The sequence below is a fragment of the Brachypodium distachyon genome, chromosome 2 (assembly GCF_000005505.3).
Source record: "Brachypodium distachyon strain Bd21 chromosome 2, Brachypodium_distachyon_v3.0, whole genome shotgun sequence".
Classification (NCBI taxonomy): domain Eukaryota; kingdom Viridiplantae; phylum Streptophyta; class Magnoliopsida; order Poales; family Poaceae; genus Brachypodium; species Brachypodium distachyon.
In genome coordinates, this window is record NC_016132.3 from 7,627,286 (window position 1) to 7,652,589 (window position 25,304).

A 25,304-nucleotide genomic window follows, 5' to 3' on the forward strand; every position below is an offset into this window, starting at 1 on the left:
TCGCGGCTAGACCTCAAATGAAGAGGGTGCGCCAGCGCCTTACAATTGGCCTAGCGCCGGACGCAATACGAGGGACCGGCTGGAGATGGTCTACCTACTCTACTTAATTTATCTGCTGCTACGTGCAGAGTTTATTTCTCAGTTACTGCAAGGTATAGCCCTCTTTATTATGTCCTACTTTTCCGTTTGGACTGGAAGCGTGGGAATTCTTTTTCCGTTCTTGCGGGAGATGATCTGATGATTCTTGGGAAGTCCTCAGGCGGCGGGGAAAAAGTCATGTCGCTGGAATGTTTTTTACTCCGGACGATATTTACAGCAATCAAATCTTTTTAGCTTACCACCAAGCGGCAACTTGCAGTTAGAAAATACAGTATCTCCATTGCTCTCTTTTCAGCTTTCTTGCCTGAAACTGCGATTTTATTCCAACTCCTCGCCTTCACAAATGTTCTACCAAACGCTAGTTACGCTACTCGTTGTGAAGTGTTTCTGAAGCCCAACTTTACAGGCCCTACGAACCGAGAAATTACCACTCTTTGCATAGTGCCAACTGCCAAGCAAGAAAATCATCATCCGGAGAAGCTAGAATCCTGATGCTCAAAATTGCTTCAGCGTCATGTGGCAACAACAGGTTCCAAACCAGGCAACCAGAGCCTTGTCCAGTTCATTGGAATTTGGGAGAATTTCATATTTGCTACTGAAAATTTGTCCATGTCCAAATGCCACTCAAAATTTGCCTGTTCCAAATATGCCACTCAAATTTTGCACATGGTACAAATACGTCACTACCGTTAGTTGACCGGTAAGTAATAGATGAAAAAACAATTTTGCCCTTAGGTAGTATGTTGGTTTTTTTCTTTACAACAAAGTACTCATTTTAGAGAATTTATGATTCTAGTTTTTTAAGATGCCAGTAACACAACATTTCGGAGTAAGTTTCAGAAATGATGATTTTGGCATGAGAAATTGAAAATTTCAGCAGCACTTTCCTTGATTTTACTTAACATCACAAAATTCATAATAGATTCAGCACAATAATCCCTCCTTTTTTTATATAAGGCATAAAACATTTTGTGCGAATATTAACGCAAGTACTGCATGCTCCCATCCCGCATGTTAACTGCCGCAATGTTGTGGGCTGGAACCACATGCAGCCGTGGAAAATTGAAAAAAGAAATAGTCAAGTGTCCAAAGGGTCTCGCAATATATGAAAAAACTGACAATTGAGTTAACGGTCAACTAACAGTTGTGGCGTATATGCAAAATTTGAGTGGCATATTTAGAACATGCAAATTCTGAATGGCATTTGGACATATAGACAAATTTTCAATGGCAAATATGGAATTCTCTCTTTGAATTTTGGACCGCAAGATGTGAGACCAATTCTAACATTGATCTATTCGGCTTGGCAGTAATTTTCATAGATCCCTTACGAGGCAACCAATTATCCCTCCAAATGCAAATCTTAATATCAGAATACGAAATATTTTTAGATTGAGGCCATGCTCAATACCTTGCCGACTCAGAGAATATTTTTTGAGTAACATCGCATCGACAAGGTCACCATTGGAAAAATACGTCCTCTCCATAAAAATTAGTGCAAATCTTGTACTAAGTGGACGACACTTTTTATGGATTGGAGGAAGTAACTTTTAGTAAACTCGCACAGATACATGCCTTTAAAGTTGCAGGAAGAATTGGCCAAAATACTTCAGAAATAAATTCCAAGAAACAACAAAAGCAGCCCACAATCCGTAAGCTACTGACCAAACATGACAGATTCGAATTTGATGCGGATGAACAATTAGCCAGCTGATGATGAAACTTAGGGTTCTGAGGGTTCCATTACATCGTTCCTTGTTCGCATTATGAATGTACATAATAGACATATTACAGAAGTCATACACCTATAGTTGCATAATACATATGAGATGGTTAAATCAACAAAGATTTGGGCAGAAGTGCCAAACCCAATAGCTTTGAGATACAAAAACCTCCCTGTAATGATGCATCCCATAGCCTGCTTCGATAATTATGTACCAAGATAAGACTGCCGGTTAACTGGATTTCAGGATTCTCCCTCTTTTCCAATTCAACAATAGACAGAAAAATGACAGGGGAATGAGCCTGCCACTGCCTATCTATGCTTTTATTCGGATGGCTAAGATTTCAACCTTGGCCATGTATATGTCAGCTCCAGCCATATTCACACAGGGTGCGATTCCAAGTGAACAAATGCTGGGAGGGACGTGGAGACAGATTTGCTGTGGAATCAAATTGGAGCAAAAACGAGCCGAGATCACATTTCACCTGCCCAAAAAAGAATCTTCACAAGCTTGCTGAATATCCATTTTGATCTCAGAAGAGATTAGAACCCTCCACCATGATTTGTAACAGTGGCAACAGTTGTAGAAGTTGGAGGTCGGAGAAGCATGTGTGGAGCACAGATTTTTGGCACTGATCCAGCGGGTCCAAATGCAGTTCCAGGTGATGCTGGCTGGTTCACTGAAGGCTCCAGAGTTAGAATGTATTCTGGCCGCAGACCGGAAGATGATGGAGATGGAGCCATAGGAGCAACAGGGAGACTGAGAGGATAGGGAGCAACAGGAACATCAGTAAGCGATGACGCTGAAGGGCTGTAGCTCAGAGTACCCAGTGGGTGATCAAATTTGCATCTCGGACCAAATTTGCAAAAACCGTGCTGTGAATAGTAAACACATTGCTGAGCGCCCTGCAAGTTAAAGGAAACTTCAGATCACAATGTAGCTTCACAGGCAGAACGAGGAGAAAAGTGCAATGGACAATGCCATTTATCAGAATAGCTTGTGTATTTACATCAGTATCATATACTCATGTTTTGTCACAAGAAACTCTACTTCGCATTTTGTCACTTGAACCAAAATGAAATCCTAAAGGAACATTACGTTTATAAGATGTGCACAGTCCAAGATAAGTTTGAACAAATATATGGGAAGTGCGAAAAATCAAAGGTAACACAAAACAGAGATTATGAGTATGGGTGCAGGTAACACCATCAGTTAACGCACTTAAAAGTTTTCAAAAATCAAGAGAACAAATGTGGATGCAATGCATGATATAACATGTTAGCCTACAGAAAAGCATGACCATTTGTGGCTTACGAAAAAAAAAGAGTTAAACAGCTTTAAATGCAACACATTTAGCTCTCTTTTTTTTCTGTGCAGGTCATTTTTTAATCAAATTTTGTAGGTTCACATTGTACAATATGCACTATATTCATGATTTATTATTTTTTGGAATCTTCAAGGTACCTCAACTCAATAAGCTCAGCATAGGCACCCATGTTCAACTGTCATTTTCTGTAACAAGACTAAATTTATAACCATGCAGTTGAAGAGAAAAAAGAAATAAATTCACTACCGATAGGCAACAACACATGACAACTATTATGTCAACTGTCAAATCAGATATATAAATAATTTACCAGTCTCCTGCACCAGGAAAAATAATTAGATTTAGTAGATTTCTAGTTAAAGCAAATAAAAAGGGTTTTGCTTATTAACAGGGAGAGACCATCATAGATAATACAAACTTACCATTGTCAAATTTTACTATGTCAGGTCTACTAGTTACCTTTTCAGCCTAATGTTATAGCAAGGCTAATATAGAACCAACCAGTACTAAGTTGGCCAAGAAATGAGATCTTTGAGACTAAGTCGGAGGTGGTTTCGTTTTGAAAATGAAAAAAAAAGAAGGGAATAAATACATTGTAAGGTAACATCAGCATGAAAATGGAAGCACTGGAGAGAAAGTAGAATGTCTTTTAACACAGCTTTGTAAACCAAGAGGATGCAGGTGCTATACACAAATTTCACTATTTCACATTGTATAAATGTATGAGCACCTGGTCAAGCTAATGAGCAATGACCAAGAAACACAAGTCATGCAGCCCAGAAGACTTTGTAGCAACAGACCCTATCTTATACTTTCTGATGCTCAAGAGTTCCTTTCCTGTCCTCTACCATCAATATTTTTCATATGGGTGCAGGGAAACCATAAAATAAATAAACTGAAACAAACTATAGAGTAGACACTGAATTCAAGCAGAATCACTTAAGTAGTACAGGATTAAGACTCAGTAATATCCTAGATAAATATATGAACGTCAATCTGCATTTAATTGAAGATTAACATCATATGCATAGTATAAAACAGACGTGCTAAAAACCAAAAGAAAAGGTACTAAGTAGATGCATAATAGCAGTAGTTACTTTTCTAGTAGGGACTTATTTCTGTTTGGACGCATATCTTCTGCTACAGACTTCATAGAAAATTGTACGCACACAGAACACTGTACGCTATATAGTTTTTGGCTTTGCTTCACAATCTGGTTGACTAAACAAGGAGGGATTTAAAGGTGTAACAACATGGTTTACTAAGCTAGGAACAGATCTTTGAACAATTGTTCAACATATATGGAAGGTGGATTTGGGTGGTGAAACTAAGGCAATGAATGAAAGGTTCTTCAAAGTATATTGACTTCATGAAAGTTCCAGCCAAAATCAAGACATTCGACAATGTTTCCTATATAACAGGATGCCACCTAATTGCAACAATTTAAAGTTCTACCACAAGACACTCAAAAGCTTTTAATAACTGGCATACAACTACAAGTGTACGTCAAACTTCACTTAGCAATTCAGTTTATATCAGAATAATAAGTTGTGTGCCAATATAATCTAGGACAACATATTGAAAAATAATTCAGTGGTGTGTGCTTTTGGACCACCTTTCATGGTGACAACATATTAGTTATACGTAAAGAAACAAACTGGTGTACTAGAGCTACCCACCGGCCGAATTGGAAGACCTAGAGGACTCAGCATACAGTTGGAGTTAGGTGCACTCAAGTATTGAGGATGACTGTATTTGCATGTGGCTCCAAATTTACAAGTCCCTGTCTTCATGTAGTGGTGGCACTCAGGCTGCCCCGGCCGCTCTGGAAAGGCAACTTGTTTATTACTTGAAGGCCATGTTGAAGAGGGCAATGGCGCATAATTACTGCCATAAGCAACTGAAGACGAAGGTCCTTGGTGCGATAAGCCATACAGTGGTCCTGCCTGAACATTTTGCTGTCCCCCAGCTGATGCAAGTTGGTTCATAGATGACTAAAAAACAAAGAAACAAGAGTTCATTAGAGCAGCTTCAGATTATTCGGACCATGCATCACATTCTTCATAACACAAAAGTACAAAGAGATGTTTTGGGTCCTTTGTGTAGTCTTCTTTTATAGCGCAATGCTCCAATCACATTCTGAGTTACTTATATCAAACAGTAAATGTTACATCCTTAAAAGACATGTTATGAATTCATTTCGCGTACTTTGGTCAAGATTAAAAGATCCACTTTATGTAAAACACCCTTGCTTGATGATCAGTTTGTAGCACAAAGATCAAAATGGAAGTCATACTGTAATAGAAACTTACCATGTAAGGATTCCATCCCTGCATTGGTATCACTGCAGACGGGTGCACCATTGGAGGATATGAGCCCTGGTAAAATGATCCTGGCAGAACAGAAGGCCTTCCCAATTGCCAGCTGGCAAGAGGTGGATATGTAAGAGGGGAAGACATAGGCAATGGTTGTGCTGGTGGATACATGCTAGGTGTCTCTGAAACAACACCAAGTTCCGGCCCGTCTGGGTGATGAAATTTACATGTAGACCCAAATTTGCAGTGGCCAGTTTTTATGTAGTAAGAACACTCTTTCTCACCCTGCATCACAAAAGGCAACTTGGCATTAGAAATTATACAAAGAAGGGCTAAGACTTTATAGATACTTGGATTGAAGAACACTCCCACCGGACGCAGAGGGTATCCACTGGTATTCAATGCAACTGGTTGTACAGGACCACCTTCTCTGGGATGATTATACTTGCAATTAGAACCAAACTTACAAGTCCCATTCTTCATGTAGTACTGCAAAATAATCATGAAAAATTGGTAACTGTAGAGTATCCAGCATATAACATAATAAATAGTTCATACATGATGACTGAAATATCACTTGCAAGCTTCTACAGGAAAGACCTTTTATTTGATATCATTGTATGAGCGAGTTTTGAACTATTGGCAAGAGAGGATTAGTTTACTTACCTCACACAGTGGCTGACCCGGTCGTTCTGGATACTCCACGCCCATGGCAATTGTGGTCCTTGCACCTCCATTGAACTACAAAACAGAGCACAAAACATGTTTACACCTTCAATTCAACCTCCTTGAACTCGACCTGGTGTCACGAAATCATAGCTGCTATACTATGCATAGATCATAACTTGTAGAAGTGCTCACTGCAGACACGTGAACAAGGCCATCTACTTGAGCTGAAGGCAAAAAGAAAAGAAAAAAGACTTTCCTAATAGAAGTGGGAGCTTAGGACTCTGACCAGGCCTACATCATAAGCAAGTGGCACCGTGAGCAAAAAGTGGAACTTTGAATTATCAACATCAACCATAAGACTAAGACAATAAGCCTTTATATACAATCAGATAATCAACGACAGCAACCAACGACTACACAATCATGTACAGGTCATGAGGTCATGACAGGCTCCTAAGCCAGAACCAGAATCAATCCAATTCACAGCGAAAAGGCTTAAGCCTGAAGCTCCCCTCCGCACCAACCAGCTGTAATTCAACCCGTCAGTCATTATCAGCCAGGGACTGGCGAGTCGTAACAAACAAGTCCCCAAGTACACTGAAGTGAACTAGCGAAGCAGAGCATGACGGAGGGGGGGAACTAGAACCGAGAGAAGAGAACCGGTAGCTCACCGCGGCGGCGCGATCGCGGGGGTGGTTGTAGCGGCAGCTCTCCCCGTAGCTGCAGGAGCCCGTGCGGAGGTAGTAGATGCAGTTGGCCTCGCCCGGCCGCTCCGGCAGCCGCGGCGCCGCCTCCCCGCCGCCGCCCAGGCCCAGCCTCCACATCGACTCTGGCACGCAGCGACATTCACACACGCATCAAAGCCGCATCGAAGATCCAAAACCCTAGCACAAGCAAAAACACGCCCAAACCCCTGCTTTCCCCCAAAACACGAGCACAAACACGGCCACCCCGAAATTCCACCCGCAGAGCGCACATCGGGGGCCAGAATTCTGCTCCAGCGCGTTACCTTCCAGGCCGGTGTCGGCGTCGGCGCGGCCGCCGCCCTCGCCACCACCCCCACCGCCGCCGCCGCTGCTGTTGTCCCTGGGCGAGGCGTACGGCTCCATCATCAACCAACCAGCTCCCGGGAACGAATGCTCCTCCCGGCGCGACGATCGGAGGGGGATCGGGCTGCTCGGCCGCAAACCAAAAGCAAAAAAAAAAAATTAATCTCGGAGGCGGGCGTAGCAGTAGCTTCCTCCAGACTCCTCCTCTCTCTCTCCCTCGCAGTCGCAGCCGCGGCTCGTCCCGTAGTACGCTCGCGTCGTGTGGCTTTTTCCGCGTGAGTGGGGGGCTCCTCTGTCACTACTCCCTCTCTCGCTCTCGCTTCCCTTCCGCTGTGTGAGGGGTTGTCGTGGCGCGTGGTGACGTCGCGTAGGCGCCAAGCCGGGAGGGCCCCTGGCACGGGGCGAATTAGCGAGAAAGCGGAGGGGCCGAAACGTAAAAGGTGAAAAGCGGAGAGTGGGCAGCGAGCCGCGGCGGGAGGCCCGCATTGAATGCGCGGTCGTCCGGACGGTCGGTCGCTCCTGCCCTGCTGCGGTGCTGCCGCGGCCAGGCCTGGCCCCTGACCCCCGGGCAGACAGACGGGCCCCACGCGCGCGGCGGCACCGTCACGTGCTGCCCAACTACGGTCCGAGGCCCAGCTTAGGATCCTCTTGTGTTTTGTTTTTCCTTTTCTTTAGGCCACGAGGACGCTGGGGGTTGATTTTTTTTAAGAGGAACGTGTCGAATTTGGTGGTCTTTTGGTACAGGCGGTGGATGGTGGTCCGGTACTCCGGTGGATGGATTTATTTTCAGCTGGCTAAACTCTCGGTGCAGATAACAATGGCTCTATTTCCTCCATAAAAAAGAGATAAGACAATGACTATATTGGTGTAGGTTGCGGAAATGCAATGCGGACTTGTGACTATCGGAACTTTGGTGGTATTGGTAGTAAAAGGACTGCTTGGTACTTCGAAGTCCTCCTTGCACGGTTGCACCACCTCCCCCGTTTCCCCAACATTCTCATTCTCCTACTTGACCGTTGCCCAAGTTTTCTTCAGCCTTTTTGAGCTCTGTTTTGTAGAGCATTGTATGTACTTTGTGATCCTTAATGCTATATTTCTCGCCTAAAACAAAACGGTGGGTTCATACGCTATATTGTGTGTTTGCTGGCCTCTGGTTTCTGTTAGATGAAACTTTTTTCTCTTTTGGCCACTCATGATGCTTTTACTTTTACAATAGTGTGTCATCTCTTAATCATCATCCATGCTAATGTTTTGTCTACATGGCATATACTCCCGCCGTCTCAAATTAACTGATGCAGATTTGTATAAGAATCTATACAAATCCATGTCAGTTAATTTAGAACGGAGGGAGTACTCTGTTGTATATTATTGTGCGTCCCTCGTGCCAATCGACAGTTAATATGGAACGGAGGGAGTACTAAAGAGAATAACTAGAAAGGTTCTTCTGAGCCACAAAAGTAGGAGCACTACTATATCTATCATGCATTAAAAGACAACAACACTTAAGTCACAACAAATTAGAAAGGCTTAATTAGCCAACTAGACAACGCTTTGATCTCGGGGACACCATGAGGGAGCAATTTTTGACTCTCCACGGCACTTAGTCAACTGTGAAATGTAGGACATACATTGACTTGTGCTTTTTAAACTGACTCTAAATGTTTTGTTAACTTTAAATGCGATAGTGTACATATGGTAAAAATGTCAAGTATTAACTTACTTCTGACTAAGAGTCTAACTCTTCACGCATAGTCAGTTATTTTCTCTCTCTTATTTTCTCTTTCCTTCACATCAGAAGATTATAAATAAATGTCAATTAATAATCGTCTTTTGAAGGTGTCCTTATGTTCCTGATTAAAGCATCTTCGATGGGGCTGACTAATTACCTTTAGCGAAGACAATGTTTCTATGGGCAATTCTATTGTAAACTTTAAATTATCGATTCAACGGAAAATATGTAATAGGACAATTTAATTGCCAAATGCATGAGGCGACTAAAAACCTAATCAAGGCCCCAAAATAGTGGTCCCTTTGTTTCAAATATAAGGTGTATTTCACTTCTTTGATCAAGGCTTTGACTAACAGGTAATCCATTAGTATAATATTTGTGTGACATCAAAATGATACTCCCTCCGATCCAAAATAAGTGTCTCGCTTTTGAACCAAGTCTAATTCAAGCCTAGTTCAAAATTGTGACACTTATTTTGGATCGGAGCTTGTATCATTCTATCATATTCAAAAGTAGTTATTATTTTATTTATATTAAAAAAAATGCTTGCTTATCTTTCTTATTAGTATCACATAACTCATGTGTTAGTGGGATAAATTTTTGTTAACGAAAGCAAAATATGTCTTATATTTTAGAACTGAGTGACTATAATCAGGAAACCCTCTGCAGAACGCATCGTACAGGCTATCATCGATATAATCAATAAAAAAATACATGCATACTTTTTTTGACGGGGAAAAAAAAATCCATGCATACTTGTTGTAGCCAGGATGGTGATCTTTCATAGGTTGAACTCAGCATCATCTCTAGGCTATTAGTTCCATGCTTAATGCTCTCTTTCTCGTGAATTGCCATGCTGGACATGACATCAGTAACTAAATAGGAGTAGTAAATAATAAAAAGATGACAGCAGTTTCAGCAAAGCCATTATTCCTTTTTTTTTCATTCTATGGTAGTTTTAGCAGTTTCTTATTAACAAATTTACAGCAAGAGAACAATGGCATGAATCTTACGAAATCAAAATATATCTTACAAGCGACTACTATAATCTTATACATGGGTAGTCAAACTAAATAAAGAGAGCTTTGGGGTTGTACCGAAGTAAACCTCTTTTTTTTTTTTTGCAAATCATTGCAAATAGGACTTCAGTTAAATGGAAAAACAACACGTATACTTTGAGCTTAGACTATAATGCCAGTGCAACAGACGGTACAAACATTTCAACACAAAAGGGCACACTGCCAATCATGCGGCTCTATTTGCGTCCATAAATCTCATTAAGAAAATATTCAGTGAACACAATGTTGCTTCTCTCTTAACCAAGAAAACATTCAGTGAACACAATGTCGCTTCTCTTTAACACAACTTTCATCTGTTGTACCAAAACAAGAATCACTCAAATAATTGCCATCTGTTCTCATACGAATTTGGATTTTTCTACTCTGCTAGCCAAATCAAAGATGCAAGATCTAGTATTCCTCTAATCAAGAAGAGTTTGAAGAATAAACAAAACGGAAGCAGGAAAAGGAATAGGATATTGCCCCAACGTTGGTCATCTCTAGACCTTGTGGAGTCCATAATAATTCACCGGTTGCAACCAAATCAAATCTAACCCCACGCTACCAGCCAACTCACACTTGCAGTTTAGATTTACGGTCATTCAAAGCAATACTATGCAGCAAAGAACTACTCCATGAAGACAATGACAATTGTAAGCATGATAGCAAGACTTCATTAAATTATAAACGTTCAGTGTTCATTACAATGTGCCTTGCTCCAAGTATGGACACATATATATAGATATGTACTCATGTAGTTTAAAGTCTCAAGTCTGTTGAGGATATATATTATATATATGACAATATACAGAACAAAAAAAAGGACTTGGGAAGTGGAGGAGCAAAACCCAGTAATTTCTGCATGTGGAAATTTCCTTGCCCGGGAATTATTTACCAAAGGAATGGATATGACTGTGAGCCTATCCATGCCGACTGTGAGCTATCCCAACCTGATATCCAAAAACCTTGCTTTTCCCATCTCAGAGACGAACAGAAGAACACAAAAATTGCAAGTGAATCGAGCTTGCTTGTAACCTATCAATGCTTTTATTGAGGTGGCAGAGAAGACCACCCTCGCCGAGCCTTGTCTACAGAGGCCACAGCTTTTTATTCACATCGGAGGGGCCTATCAGAACTGATTTTGACATAGAAAGATAGAAACGTTATTAATAGCAACAGAAAGTTATACAAGGGGGAAAGCATGAAGAGTTCAGATCTACCTGTGTCAAGTGATTGGAAAATTGTTGTGAGAGATCTCTCCACTCAGCTCAGAAAATCAGCGACCAGCACCAGGGCTTGAACTACCACCAGCTGTCGTAGTAGTCTGAGCACGCATCATGGTGTCTGGCTGGAAAACCCCTTTTGGCAACATTGACCCAACAGGTTCAGATGCAGCTACTTGAGACCCTACTTGGTTGACTGATGGGTCTTTAGCTGAAATATATTCTTGCCTTAAATCTGGGGAAGATGAAGATGGAGCCAATGTGGCAATAGAGAAGCCAAGGGGATAGGGTGCAATTGGCATGTCAGAGAGGGGCAAAGGAGATGAACTGTAGCCAAGCGTACCCATAGGGTGATCATACTTGCAGGCAACTCCATATCTGCAATATCCATTTTGGGCATAATACGAACAAGGCTGAGCACCCTGCAAATTGAGATGACATAAGAATCTGCATATACTTAAAAAAAAGGCCACTACACTTTGGGGGAGCCGAAATAGCTTCCAAAAGCACATACTCCCGTGTCAAACAGTAAATTCAAAACCAATACTTTAGTGTCAAAAGAAACCCAGAAAAACACATGTAAAAGTTCAAGTCTTTTATATGCTTGTAAATTTTCAAGGAAAAGAACATTTGTGGACCATGGGAAAAAAACTCAGTGCTCTAAAAAAGATTTTTTATCCAATAAATTTGTTTCTTACACAGGGTGCAGAACTGATTTACGGCACATGAAAATTTGCCTTCTTCCCATGAAAATTTACAGCACATGAAAGCAGTGGCGGAGCTTGACCAATATGTTTCTATTTACAGCTAATTACTAATACATAATCTTCTATATCTAAGTAAGGGAAACCCACTACTTGATTTCTCTCAACATGCAAGCATGCCACATCATCACACCATTAATTTGTTCACACATCTATTGAGTGGGAAACTCATATTTTTTGCGCATGCATGCATGTTACTTTCCATCAAGCTATTTCCATTAAGTGAAGAATGTATAATCTATCATGCAATTACATTATATGTTTTCAATGTATACTCTTTTGTTGTTACTTTTTACTCATGTATGTTAACTAAGAATTTCCTTCAACAACGTGGGCTCACGTATGTTAACTAAGAAAATTAGGCTGCAGGGGCCGGCGGCACCCCCTGGCTTACACAAAGCTCTGCCTTTGCATGAAAGACACAAACATCTTCAGGTGTAATTTTTAAAAATGTTTTAATATTCAGAAAATATGTTGGTTTTTTTTACCCGGGTGCACCTTTGAATTACCCACTACACTTCTTTCTAGCATATTAAAGCAAATCTGGCATCATGTATGATATTGCGCAACCCTATATTCCAGATCAAGTATGTCACGAGCCTAACATAATTTTCAGGGCTGTGAACCTTGTGCATAACTGTATACTGCATAGTAATCCAGGATGTCACACTGTATCACAACTGCCATGGAATTGCAAGTAAAGTTTGTAACTTGTAAGATCCCAAACTAAAGGAAACAAAGAAATTTGTCAGGGATAATTCACACTTGATGAGACATTTTACACTTACTATGCGAGAAAGTTCAATTAGATGGGAGCACGTCAAGAAGGCAAATTAGGCTCCCTAAGTCCTTGGCTTTGGTGAAAAGGGGAGACGGTTGGCATCTGCCCAGAGCCCCAGACAGGGATGAGAACAGCGTTTGGACTATTTTCTAGCATACTACGGTTAACGCTACCCGCTTTGGCAGATCTTACCCAAAAAGAAGTCCTTGGCTTTGTTGAGCTGAGACCTTCAACTAGAAAGAGCAAACAGCATTGGCGGGCGAATGCCAGATGCATACACTCTTTGATACATCAACTAATGCTGCAAAGATTGAAGATCCTATATACGATTTTGCTTAAGAAACATCTATGCATCTATCTTGATTCCATTCAAATGAAAGTACATTGTGCTTTTAATTCACAATAGAGCTAACACTTTCTCAGATAATTGCATAGTTTAGAACTACCTGCTACAGTCAGTGAGTTAATATAGCATAAGGGTGTTTGTTCGTTGACGAAACTTGACTGGCTAAGAAATTTGGAAAACATTACTTTTTGCTACTATCATATGCTGGATTACATATTTACACTGCATCCCCACAATTTCTGACATCTTGTTAATGGATCTGGTCAATGAGAGGCTCAGTCAACCATCTTCAATGAATGGTAGGCAAGTTTTGTTCTGATTGATCTGGGCCTAAAGAATGAAGACCTTGACCAGATGGAAAACATTTGATGGTTTTCACTAACCCAATGGTTGTTAACTAATAATGACTAAAGAATATAGACTCCATAGTGCTGCCATCTATTTCTAACGAACCCCTGTGGCTGCTCTGATAGACTGTGCCAAGCATTTAATTGACAGGAACTACTGACTAATAAACATTTTCAATAATGATTCACCAACATTCAGTTTTCTAAGCGTCATCCTGAAAATCAATTGAGTGATCTGAGGCAATTTATAGAGAAAGTAATGAAATTCACGACTGAGTAACCAAATAACCATCACAGCTCAAGAGAATACTCCTCAATGAAGTATGCATGCCTCTTGAACCACCCTATTTTCATTTGCTTTAAAAACTCATTTTGTTTCCCTGAGATTACAATATAAACTCCAATGCAATCAATGACACGTGCTTTTCAGTCCATGACTAGATTTCCTGACAAGGTCCAACTACCCAGCAGCACTAATAGAGTAGCAAGTGAAATTTGCTACTCCCCAAGGTTATTACTTTTGCAGATATTCTGGTGTGTGGCCTGCAAACTGCCAAGGTTACTTATGGAAATTAATAGGGATATTCAGGTTGTTTGTTAATTGTCTGGATAGAGAATGCTATCACTAAGGTAGATTAGGTCCTGTGCATATGAGGCAACAAGTAGTGGAAGCAATTGTCTCCTAGCATATTTATTTTTGCTGAAAAAATAAGTGCTTTTTTGCTCCTGTAGTAGTGAGAAAGCATAGCTGGCTTGTTCCTTTCGTTCTACCTTGACTTGGATTTATTTGTTCAAAATTCCATGGAACTGTGGAAGCTCTAGTCCGCTTCTATACAAGTACCACTAGTCCCTACAATACATATATAATCGGTGTTCATATGTTACTCACCGGACGAAGTGGAAGGCAAAATGGGCTGAACACATAATTAGATTTAGGTGAACTCCAGTCCCGAGGATGATGATATTTACATGTAGCACCAAATTTACAATCTCCTGTCCTCATGTAATACTGGCACTCGGGTTGCCCTGGCCGCTCAGGGAATCCATGTTCTTGTTGACTATGGCTTGATTGTATAGTTGAGGAAGAGTAAGGCATGTAAGGACCACCATAAGCAATTGTAGAGGAAGATCCGTGGTGCCCTATGCCATACACCGGTCCAGCTTGAACAGTTTGCTGCGGTCCACCTGATGCAACAGGATTGACTGCAGCCTGCATCAAACAGAAAAGTTTATACTTGGATGAAAATATTTCCTATTGCATGCACTCTTAGGTGCAATAAAGCTTTCCTTTCAGAAAAAAAATGCACTCTTACAAAACATTTCCCTTTTAGCTTTCTATGATCACATACATCAATTGTTTTGCCCAAGTTTTATTCTTCTCTTGACATTGATCACTATTTTCATATAATATATTAAAGGATGTCACCGAGCTCGTGCCTCAGCACAATGAGATTTTCCATCTTTCAGACCAGTCTACAATTTACATAGCAAATCCTATGGTAGGTCGCAATACAATTCACAAGGCCCTGATTCATTTGATTTATATCTTTACACAAGTTGGCTATTATGAATTACTACCTCCTTCCCATTTTAAACGCCGTCTTAGTTTTTTGGTTGTTTCCCAATTTATGTGTCGCGTTAGCGCTGGCCAGCGTACTCGTTGATTTAATTCGTTGAGAGTAGCGCAAAACTTGGCTTGGGGAGGCTGCATGCAAGCGATTAGTGGCCTGAGCAAATAGTGGGTCTGCATGCATTGATTAGCGTTGCATGCGGGCGTGCAGGAGGCGCTGGAAAATCGTACGCTCGGCGGCCGAAGCGTTTCTGGCCTATTTTCTAGCATTTCAAACTGCTCCTTGGTATGTGTGATTTGTTAATACGACGTTTAAAATGGGAAGGAGGGAGTAGTATGAACCTTAACTCGCTTACACATCTGTAGCTGATACTTACTTTTATCAAAAGTAAAACATACTTACTTTTATCAAAAGTAAAACATACTTACTTTTATCAAAAGTAAAATTGTTAAGTCAAGTTAGTTACCGGATAAGGGCTCCATCCTTGCAAGGGGATCATTCCAGACGACAGCATCATTGGAGCGTACGAGCCTGGCATATATGATCCAGGAACAACAGGTGGCCTCCCCATTTGCCAATTTGCAAGAGAGGCATAAGGATGAGGAGATGGTACAGACGACTGCAATGGTGGATATATTCCAGGGGTCACTGGAAAACCACCAAACTCTGGATGATGAAATTTACATGTAGAACCAAACTTGCACTGTCCAGTCTTCATATAGTAGGAGCACTCTTTCTCACCCTGCAAGGTGTTGGTATCAATGATTTTCCGAGAAATCTTAGGGAAAAGACTAAGCAATATTTTGGGAGAGAATTTTTCGCACCGGACGTAGAGGAAATCCACTGTTGTTTAACATAACAGGCAGCACAGATCCATCTTGCTTAGGATGGTGATATTTGCAGTTTGAACCAAATTTGCAGGTCCCAGTTTTCATGTAATACTGTAAAAAAAAAAGGGTGAGTGCAAACTCTTAACGAGCCATCCGCATGTAATACTCCAACTCCAACTTTAGTTGTACACCTTGCATGCTAGTCAACGAGCAGTAAGTAGATGGCTAACTGAGTGCATGCAAGTAGTGTGGAGGAGTTGGTGCATCCATGCTCAAGAGTGTGACTGGTGCTCCTTTTAGCAGAAGGTAATTAAATTTGAACCTGAAGCTGTTGAATTTATGTACCTCACATACTGGTTGACCCAACCGTTCCGGGTAGTCCAACACTACTGCATTCTTTGCACCTCCGCCAAACTATAATTTTGAAATAATTGAATAGTGATTAATCAATATTTCACCAATTGCAACAAATGCAAATATGCTTCTTGCCCTTCACCAAAATATAATATAGAAAGAGTTGAAGGACAGTGATTAATAAATTTGCCGCCTATAGAAAAATAGGTATATGTATTCCTATACTGTAATCGGAGGAGATGAACTCGTGAGACACTTGGTTATGTTCTAAGTTAACTGAAGGTTTACTGCCTAAACAGAAAACAAAGAAAACAATAACCTAGGTCCACAGACCAAAAAACAAATTCCTTTAACGAAAACATGGCAACAATAGAAGCAATTGCTAGAGATCATAAATCATTATGATGATCAACTTTCCATTTTAACTGCTAATTAGTAAGCAGAGAGCAAAGTTGTAACTTTTGCAAATTCAACAAGTCATAAAGCATGTACAGAACTGTTAGATGGTCATACAAGTATATTTAATATGGCATGATGTAATTCTGAAACTAGATGTAGAGCAGAGAACTTAGTGGGACCTAGTAAACTTACAAGGAGGCAGTAAAGATGGACTAGTAGGCAATAAAGTGGAAAATTGGCATAGAAGGCATGGTGAATTGACGGTGAGTGGTAGTCTGAGAGCATCCATGACCTTGTGCTTCCAAAGGAATACCCAAGGTTCAGCCTACCCAGCACAATGCAAATTGCCATGCTGCCACCTGATCGGTGCTAGCAAGACACGACGGGCAATTGCACAAGCGGCAGATGCAATTTCAGCTAGAGAAGAGCTACATTTACCAAAAATGACTAGTAACTTTCTGTGATCCGATCCCCAGTAGGAGGGGGGTCACAGTGTGAGTACATCGATGACATGACAAATCTACCTACAGCTGCTGGATCATTTTACACAAGGCAACCGTGGAGCGCATACACAATTAAGCCGCGGGGTCAGATCAGGAAAGAAAGGGGAGCGCGCGAAGGGGAGGCCAGGGAGAAGGAGGGAAGCGGCGGGTTCCTCACCTCAGTGCCGCCGCGATCGCGTGGGTGGTTGTAGCGGCAGCGGTCCCCGAAGCCGCAAGCGCCCGTGCGGAGGTAGTAGATGCAGTCCGCCTCGTCGGGGCGCTCCGGCAGCCGCGCCGCCCCGTCCCCCTCCCCGCCGCCGCCGCCGTCCCCGCCCAGCCCCATCCCCCACATCGGCCCTGCAAACCACACCACGCATTCATTCACCCACGTCACGCCGATCCACGCAGATCCGAGCGCCGTACGGACGCGGAGATCTAAGCAGCAGAGATAGAAGAAGAAGAAGAAAAGAGACACAGGAGAGGGAAACGCGCTGCTACCTTCGAGGCCGGTGTCGGGGTCCGCGCCACGGCCGCCCTCTCCTCCTCCTTCTCCTCCTCCTCCTCCTCCTCCTCCTCCGGCTGCAGCTGCTGCGGCTTGAGGCTCCATCGGCGTCGGGACGGGGGGGCCGAAGAAGCGCGCGGCAATCGGGTGGGGGGACTCGGGCACAGGAGCGATCGGAGTGGGGAGGAGCAGGACGAGGAGATCGGGCGGGTTTTGTTTCCCCCTCTCTCTCCACCACTACGGTGTGGCCACTGCTCTCTCGCTCTCTTCCCTTTTCTTTTCTCTTTTTCGCCGGTTTTCTTTCTTTTCCCACACACCGCCGCGCGGCCCGGCGTGCACCTGTCCGTTTTTTTTTTTACACAGGGCCCCGGGGGCCGGGGCGGTAGGTTGGTGTTCGCTTCTGTTGCGAGAGAGTTTTTCCTTTTTGTTGAAAAAAAGGGGAATTAATTTTGATTGTTTTTCATTCTTTTGACCGCGGGTCGAGCAGGACCACGGTTTGGATCCAAAGTGGGAGGGGGAGGATTGATGGTGGTTTCTCCGTATCGCATAAATGCTGGGGCGGTAACGGTTGGAGTTAAGCTCGCTATTATGGCACTCGAGCCAGTTATGTTGCGTTGCGTTGCATGGTCCTGGTTTTATTGTCACACACACACACACACACCGCCGTGTAATTCGTGCTGGTGGTACGACTACTACTGCTGGTTTAAATGGGCGCTTTATTATTCCTATGCTTTACAGGTGTTGTTTGGAGTAATTCATTGGAAGGGTTGTTATGCTGTATCTGTATGTATGATTCATGAGGAAAGGAAAATCCCCCGGTCGATCGACTAAATCAAAGTGCACGGTGAAAACACGCCGAAGGATTTGCTCGGTTGCGACAAAACATCCTTGCAGATTTGATTTGCTTTTCAAATGTACTCCATGCATTCTTCATGCTACACAAACCAAAGAGCTCCTTATTAAGCCATATTTCCATCTTGTAAGATTACTCTAGGTATGGATAACCAGATTAGTCATGTTTTTACGGGGACGTAGTAGTGTCTTAGGGACTTAGTCTCTACCTTTGCAATAACTACTTTTGTACTTTCTCCGATCCATATTAGTTGTCGAAATATTACATGTATCTAGACGCTTTTTAGACATCTAAATTTTGGTAAATTTGAGACAATTAATATAGATCGGAGGGAGTATGTGATTTATATTATGTTGTTTTAAAAGAAAAAGGGAGAGCTAGCCTTTATTATCAACAACAATCCATCGTACGGTTTTTTGAAAAGGGGATGATCACCAGCCTCTGCATCAATTTACAAAGTTATAAAATGTCATACAAATATCTGATCAGCGATCGTGGATACAAAAATTAGCCAGTGGAAAAAGTCTAACACAACGAGTATATGCATATAACAAGCAACTAGTATGCGGCCAACCATAATGACTGAAGATATCCTGAGATACCATTTCTATACGGTTGCATCCAATATCCAAAACTTATCATCGATGCACAGGGAGAAAGTAGGACCATAACCGAATCCAGTGTGTCGGTTTGAAGATGACATGAAAAAAATGAGGAACTCTAGACAGATTAAAAACAACATCATATTTGCAGTCCATATAGCCCAACAAAAACGAAACACTCATTTGAATATGAGCTTTAATATATTTTTTTCAACCACGTTAAGCCAGTTCCCAAATAAGTTAGGTGCGAGCTCTTTTGGCCTGTCCGTGGAGGTATAATAAAAGATATAAAAAATAATGCGCCACACGATGCGAGCAAAAAGGACAGGACAAAGGAGAAAAAGATGTTGTATACTCTCGTGAGAGTCACAAAAACAACATTTTGAGCTCCCATCTGTTAAAATAAACTTACGATCAAGAAACCACATTAACATATTCACTTTTAAATGTATCTTTAATTTTCAAAGGTATTTCCGATGATAAACCGTCTAGCCTTCCATAAAGTCCGCGTACTTGGATTTTATAGAGAAAATACCCAAGGGAGAAATGCTCCACACAAATCTACCCCCCCCCCCTCCTGGAAATTGAACCATCATCAGGCGCTGGACCAAATGTAACCATCGCAACCATCTAGCACCAGTTCCATCTGACACGATATTCAAGGGAACTGTCGCAAAGACTGTAGCAACATAATTTTTATTGTGCTGCACAATTCGAATAATGATGGATATTGGAACGCAAGGTGTGAGTCGCCGAACCAAGTAGTATCTTCCACAAAACAATTAAAAAACTCATCATTCACTTTCATGAGCCCCTTCAAGAAATGAGAATCAGTAGATATGCGTGAGCTACTCCCTCCACGAAATTATAGTTTTATCTTAAAAAAATGTATCAACATCAATAACTTTGAATGAGATTTAGTAAATCTGCCGTGATATATATGTCTCGTAATATAGTACTCTATCCGTCTCATAATAATTGATGTGGATTTGTACTTCCTTCGGACAAGTACTTATTTTGTTTTCTAAGTATACTGGCATGTATCGATGTATGCATGGCGGGGCTGTATTCCACGTCTCAGGAGATGCACGCGTGCGTGTCCTCGACACTTGTTGAAAGTGGAGGCCTGTAGAAAGTCAACTGATCCCATCGTGCATACCCCCGGGCAGCAAAAGTGAGCAACAACCGCCGACAAGAGAATCTCGAAGAGCTTGACGTGATCGAGAAGGAAGAAGCGAGCGCGCGAGAGAGAAAGTAACTGGCATTTTCGGCGTGGTGCACGTGCACACTTTGCTTTTGGTGACCCTGAGTAACAACCATATATAGCCAACGGACATTTTTGGCTGTTCGAAGATCTGTTCATGTAGCTGTCAAAAATCATAGTAGTAGCAGACATCAAACGAGCAATTAATTACAGCTCTATGGAGTATGGAGCTCATCCTCCGCAGGCTAATTTTTATGTCGAGACTCTACTACTACTTTATCACTCTTTTCGTTTTAACTCAAACTCTCAAACTTTTCTGAAAATTCCTGCCATTCAATGTAGTTTCTGTCGCCTGTCCCTATTTTGTCACTCATCAATTAATATTGTACAGAAGAAAAGCTAATTAGTTATTTAACGATCTGCACTTTTCAACCGTTTTGGTGGCATGTATCATTCTTCGATTTTGCTATTTTTTAGCCGATCGAGAAATAACTATTTTTTTAGTCGATGTTAACAACCTTTTGATTCCATCATTGAGATTCGTGTAAGATTAATGTAGGTCTGATGGATAAGAAAATCATTATTGGATGGCTATGTGTAACTACTCCCTCCGATCGGTATTACTTGTCTCAAATTTGCCCGAACACGGATGTATCTATGTGTAAAAAGCGTCTAGATACATGTAATATTTTGACAAGTAATTCCGGCCGGAGGGAGTATTTCTTACGTGATTGAGAAATAGACACTCCCATTATTCTTTTGGGCAGAAAAGTGGAAAAGCAAGAACAATATCGACATTTTACTCGCACTTTCAATTCTTGCGTCCATTCTGAAAGGACATTTAGGACACTAAAATGCGCACTCTAGAAGGGCTCTTGTGCATCGATTGTCCTAGGCCGTTTATTATCTTGATGAGGTTATCTTTGGTCCTCGAATTAATGCACAGTTCAGAATAACACAATGCCACGAACTAGACCATACTACTATGTACTAAGGGGCCGCTATTCCCGTAGAAAGTTTAGCGGCCACCAGTTTCTTGCACATTTTTCCCATAGAACGCGAAATAGGGGCGGAGCTGCAGTGTTAGCATTGGGTTCATATGAATCCAATAAAATGGTCAAAGTCAATAGAATTTAGACACAATGCTACATATTTTTTTGAGAAAAAGATTGTAAGGAAAACCCTAAAGTATATTGTGAGCACCAGAATTTGAATTCTATTGGGTGGAGTCATGCAGCACCACACCAAGAACTTTTCTCACAATGCTACATATGAACCCGTGGTTACAATAGAATGAACACAATGATTAGTTTCTCCAGCTCCGCCCCTGACCCGAAACCCATAAAACTTCATTCTCTTTCCCTGACGGTGCACTTCTATGTTGCTCCTGCGTGTGGATTGTCAACAACATATCACTAATGGTAGGTTGTGTTTTTTCCGCACCACCCGATGTACTCTGGATGCATTACGTTGTAATCTAAAACAGGTTTTTACTTTTGGAAAAAAAAAACACCTCAAAACAGAAAAGCAAAGGGAAGAACTGAACATAAATTCTTGAATTCATGATGAGAAAAAGAAGAAGAAAAAAGGACCTCTAATCGGGCAAGAAACTGTTGCGTTGCCTTCCAAGCTAGGCAATCCGCTGGATCTAATTAAGCTAGCAGGTGGCAAGCAGTACCGCATTAGTACGTTGTATTGTCCTCCTCAAGAAAAGGAAACACAGCACAAAAAAAAGACACTACGGATACGTGCAGTGCTAAGCCATAGCCAGGCCCTGAAACGGGATTATGGGACAGCGAAAGCACGAGCGGCCCCGCTCCCTGGCACGAACGGCACACAAGTGGGTCTGTGTGGGTAGCGTGCGTGTATACGTCACGAGCTCAAATCTGAAGAGGAACTGCTGATAGTGATGGCCAAACGCTAGATAGAGATCAAATCAATTGACCACACTACTAATAACATCTTGATAACTTTTCTTTTCTTTTCTGACCCAGTAAAAGTTTCACGAAATGTTCACAAAATCATGACATCGACCTCATCATACTTTCATGAAATATTCTGAAAAATATTCAGACCAATTGTATTCAGATTCCATCTCGATCATACTAGTACTTTATTTCTTTCAGAAAATCACGGCAGAGTATTTCGGCACCTTTTGTTTTCCAAAAGTAACGGGGTGATGTAGTGTGGGTCTAAGATGATACACCTTTTGATGGGTTTTTTTATAGCTTGACTAGGATCCTATGCTTGTGACGTTCCCGTTCCATGATGGATAGAGTGTGACACGTACGTAGTACGTGATATCATTTTGACACCGTTAACTTAACCCGCGTAACTGCTTTTACCATGTATCAACGCACGCACGCACGCACCAGTCGCACTCTGGATAGCGTCCGGCAGCAATCGAACATCGATCATATTGCTTTCGACAAGTTGATGACGCACTCCGTATGTGCTGTAGAAAAGAACCTAAGATTACTCCGTAGTGCACGTCTGACTTGGGCCAAACAAACCAATTGCGACGCTGTATCTTGATTTGACCATATATTACTGGATGATGACGCAAGCGGGGACGCTACTAAAAAGTGATCCTTAAGGATAGCTTTATACATTGTGGATGTTGTCCACAAGCACAAGAATTTAAAGGCAACCCATAAACTTGTGGACAGTTCATAAAGCAAAAAGTATTACTTTTTAATAGTTTGTGTACACATGGAGGCTTACCACTTGCCAATTTTTCTGTGTTGTGAGCCCATCTTAAGAACAAGTTAAATTTTTAGGTAGCTGTAAGACAGCTACAAGAGTCCCACCTTATTGCAAATGTGACATTAGTGATGCTCTGATAATCTGAGACACTTACTGCAGTGCATCATGGTCAGCAGTTAGCAGTGCTACAGGCAGGACGAGTCATGGAGGCAATATCTAAAAGGGGTCGTCCGCAGCCGTCCGATCGACACCACCCTGACCGTCTGATACTCTGATTATCTCTCTCAATTGGACCTTACTACGTGATGATGACTTTAGTATTTTTTTTTTAACTGACATCAGACTTTATTTTTTCTTGCGAGAAACTGACACCAGACTTTAGTTGGATGGCCGACCGCGCGCTCATCTCTTCCTCATACTCCACTAGTTTAAACCGAAATTTATTGGGCTTTTTCCGAAGGTAGTACGGGCAGTACTCCAACAACACAGTGTTCTCTATTTTCCGTTTTTAATTTCTTTATTATACTTACACGCAATAATACTTTTTGCTTACTTGGCACGTCATCAAATTAGGCACACCATGTCCGCGTATATACGCGGCAGTCTTTTTACATGGCCGTAAAAAAAACATACCCTTCCGCGTATATGAGTACGCCTCTTCCGCGAGCTAGGAGCGTGACGAGCTTGGTGCACGTCGTCCGGCCGTACGTCCGCGCCGGTGGTACGCGAGGAGCTTCGCGTCCGTGACGAGCTGCGGCCTGCGGCTCCGATCCTGACGTTCTGTCGTGAGTCGTGACTCGTGCGTGCTGGGCGGACGCGCAACGGGGTTGGCGTGGGCTGGGCGGGCGACGCACAGCGTCCAAATGCTTGCTGGCGCCACCGCCACCGTGCCGTGCTTCTTGCGACTTGGGAGGATGTGGTCGTTGATCTGATTTTTTTTAAATAAACCGTAACTTTATACAAACACGAAAATCATTAAGGGTACAATGGTTTGGATCATATACTTTAGAAAATACAAGGTAACTCATATAATTAAGAATTACGATGAAATTTCTTAAAGACATTTTTTCCGTGATTTCATACTTTGCAACATGAAATTCTTCTCAGGCTTCAACACAAAGACTGCAATCTGACTGTAGCAGCAACATTGTTACTGGTATCCATGCACGAACTTGACTACCTTCAAAAGGTTCGTAAAGCCCCTTGAGTCGCTCATCCAAAAAGATGAGAAGGCATGAACGTTGAACGTACTTGGGCCGGGGATGATCCCCTAAACGTGCAGGTCGTCGAACCGCAAGATCTTCATCAGAACGCCGGAGAAGTATTCTAAAATTACAAAACATAAAACCAACAAAAGCATCATGACACGTTAACAAAAACTCAACAGATACCTACTGCGAGTACACAAAACCAAGATCAAATCGTGAGCTGGGCTCTCCCTCGTGGAAATAGGTAAGACTCAATAGGCAGGCCTAACTGGCGGGGGATTCAGCGGTGACGGGAAGTCGTGACGGTCCATGAGGGCCCATGGCCACCCATCGTGGTTGTCGTCGACACGCACACCACGGAATCACACGCACGCGTTGGTGTTCGTTCAGGCATTTGACGATGGAGAAACCGCAGAAAAGCGAGCCTGCGTGGGTTGAAGTGCTGAACTCACTTCAGATCATCTTTGGTGGATTCCCGTATATCTCGACCCGTAAAAACGCGTTTGCAATGTACTGCAAATGTTCCACAGTACCGGCTTTGACACGGAAACTCGGTCTGAAAACCTTTTACGGGCCGAGTTTAAGGAATTTGTTCCGTCTGATGCCAAGCATGCAAAACCGTAAAATTGGTCCGTAAATTCAGACCATACCAAAATCAAGCAAAGGGCTGAAATTTTTACCGGCCAACCGGTTTTTAGAGATGTAGGGTACCGAAAAGTTCCGCATAGGAAGTTGGAGATACAGCGAGTTAGGAGAAATTATTCGGTTGGTCCGGATTTTTTTTCTTCGGATTTTCCAAATATGATGCATCTGTTCTGATTGTTTCGTTATTTTTTTGACCCAAACCGTAAAATAACGGTTATTTTACAGACCAGGTCTTATGCTGAGATGTTGGAAACATATGAACTGTCGATCCTCCACCCCTTTTTAGATCGACCTAAGGCACACGCACACGCACCCGTCGACCGTTGTTACGTGCTGGATTAACAGTAGTTAATTAGCCAAATAAATGGTCATAAACAGCGGCTACGGTTCGAGGGCACGGAGCCAGATTAATTAACGTGGGGCTCGTATAGATGGAAGTCGTAATCCGCAGCTCAATTAGGCCGCTCTTCAATTTTCAACCATTGCGGCCAACACGCCAACACACAAAAATGCTAGG

General features: G+C 42.2%; 1 protein-coding gene across 1 annotated transcript; it reads right to left on the bottom strand.

Moving 5' to 3' along the window:
• Positions 1-1,783: 1,783 nt before the first annotated feature.
• Positions 1,784-17,850, bottom strand: LOC100827764. The gene is made up of 14 exons (XM_003566494.4): positions 17,566-17,850; positions 17,246-17,424; positions 16,178-16,246; positions 15,827-15,943; positions 15,469-15,744; positions 14,321-14,641; positions 11,250-11,615; positions 7,144-7,342; positions 6,806-6,963; positions 6,132-6,206; positions 5,838-5,954; positions 5,463-5,750; positions 4,830-5,144; positions 1,784-2,728 (listed from the first exon to the last, which is right to left on the bottom strand). The coding sequence occupies exons 1-14, from the start codon at positions 17,672-17,674 to the stop codon at positions 2,366-2,368; spliced, it is 2,952 nt and encodes a 983-aa protein (XP_003566542.2). The 5' UTR covers positions 17,675-17,850; the 3' UTR covers positions 1,784-2,365.
• Between the last annotated feature and the right edge of the window lie 7,454 nt (positions 17,851-25,304).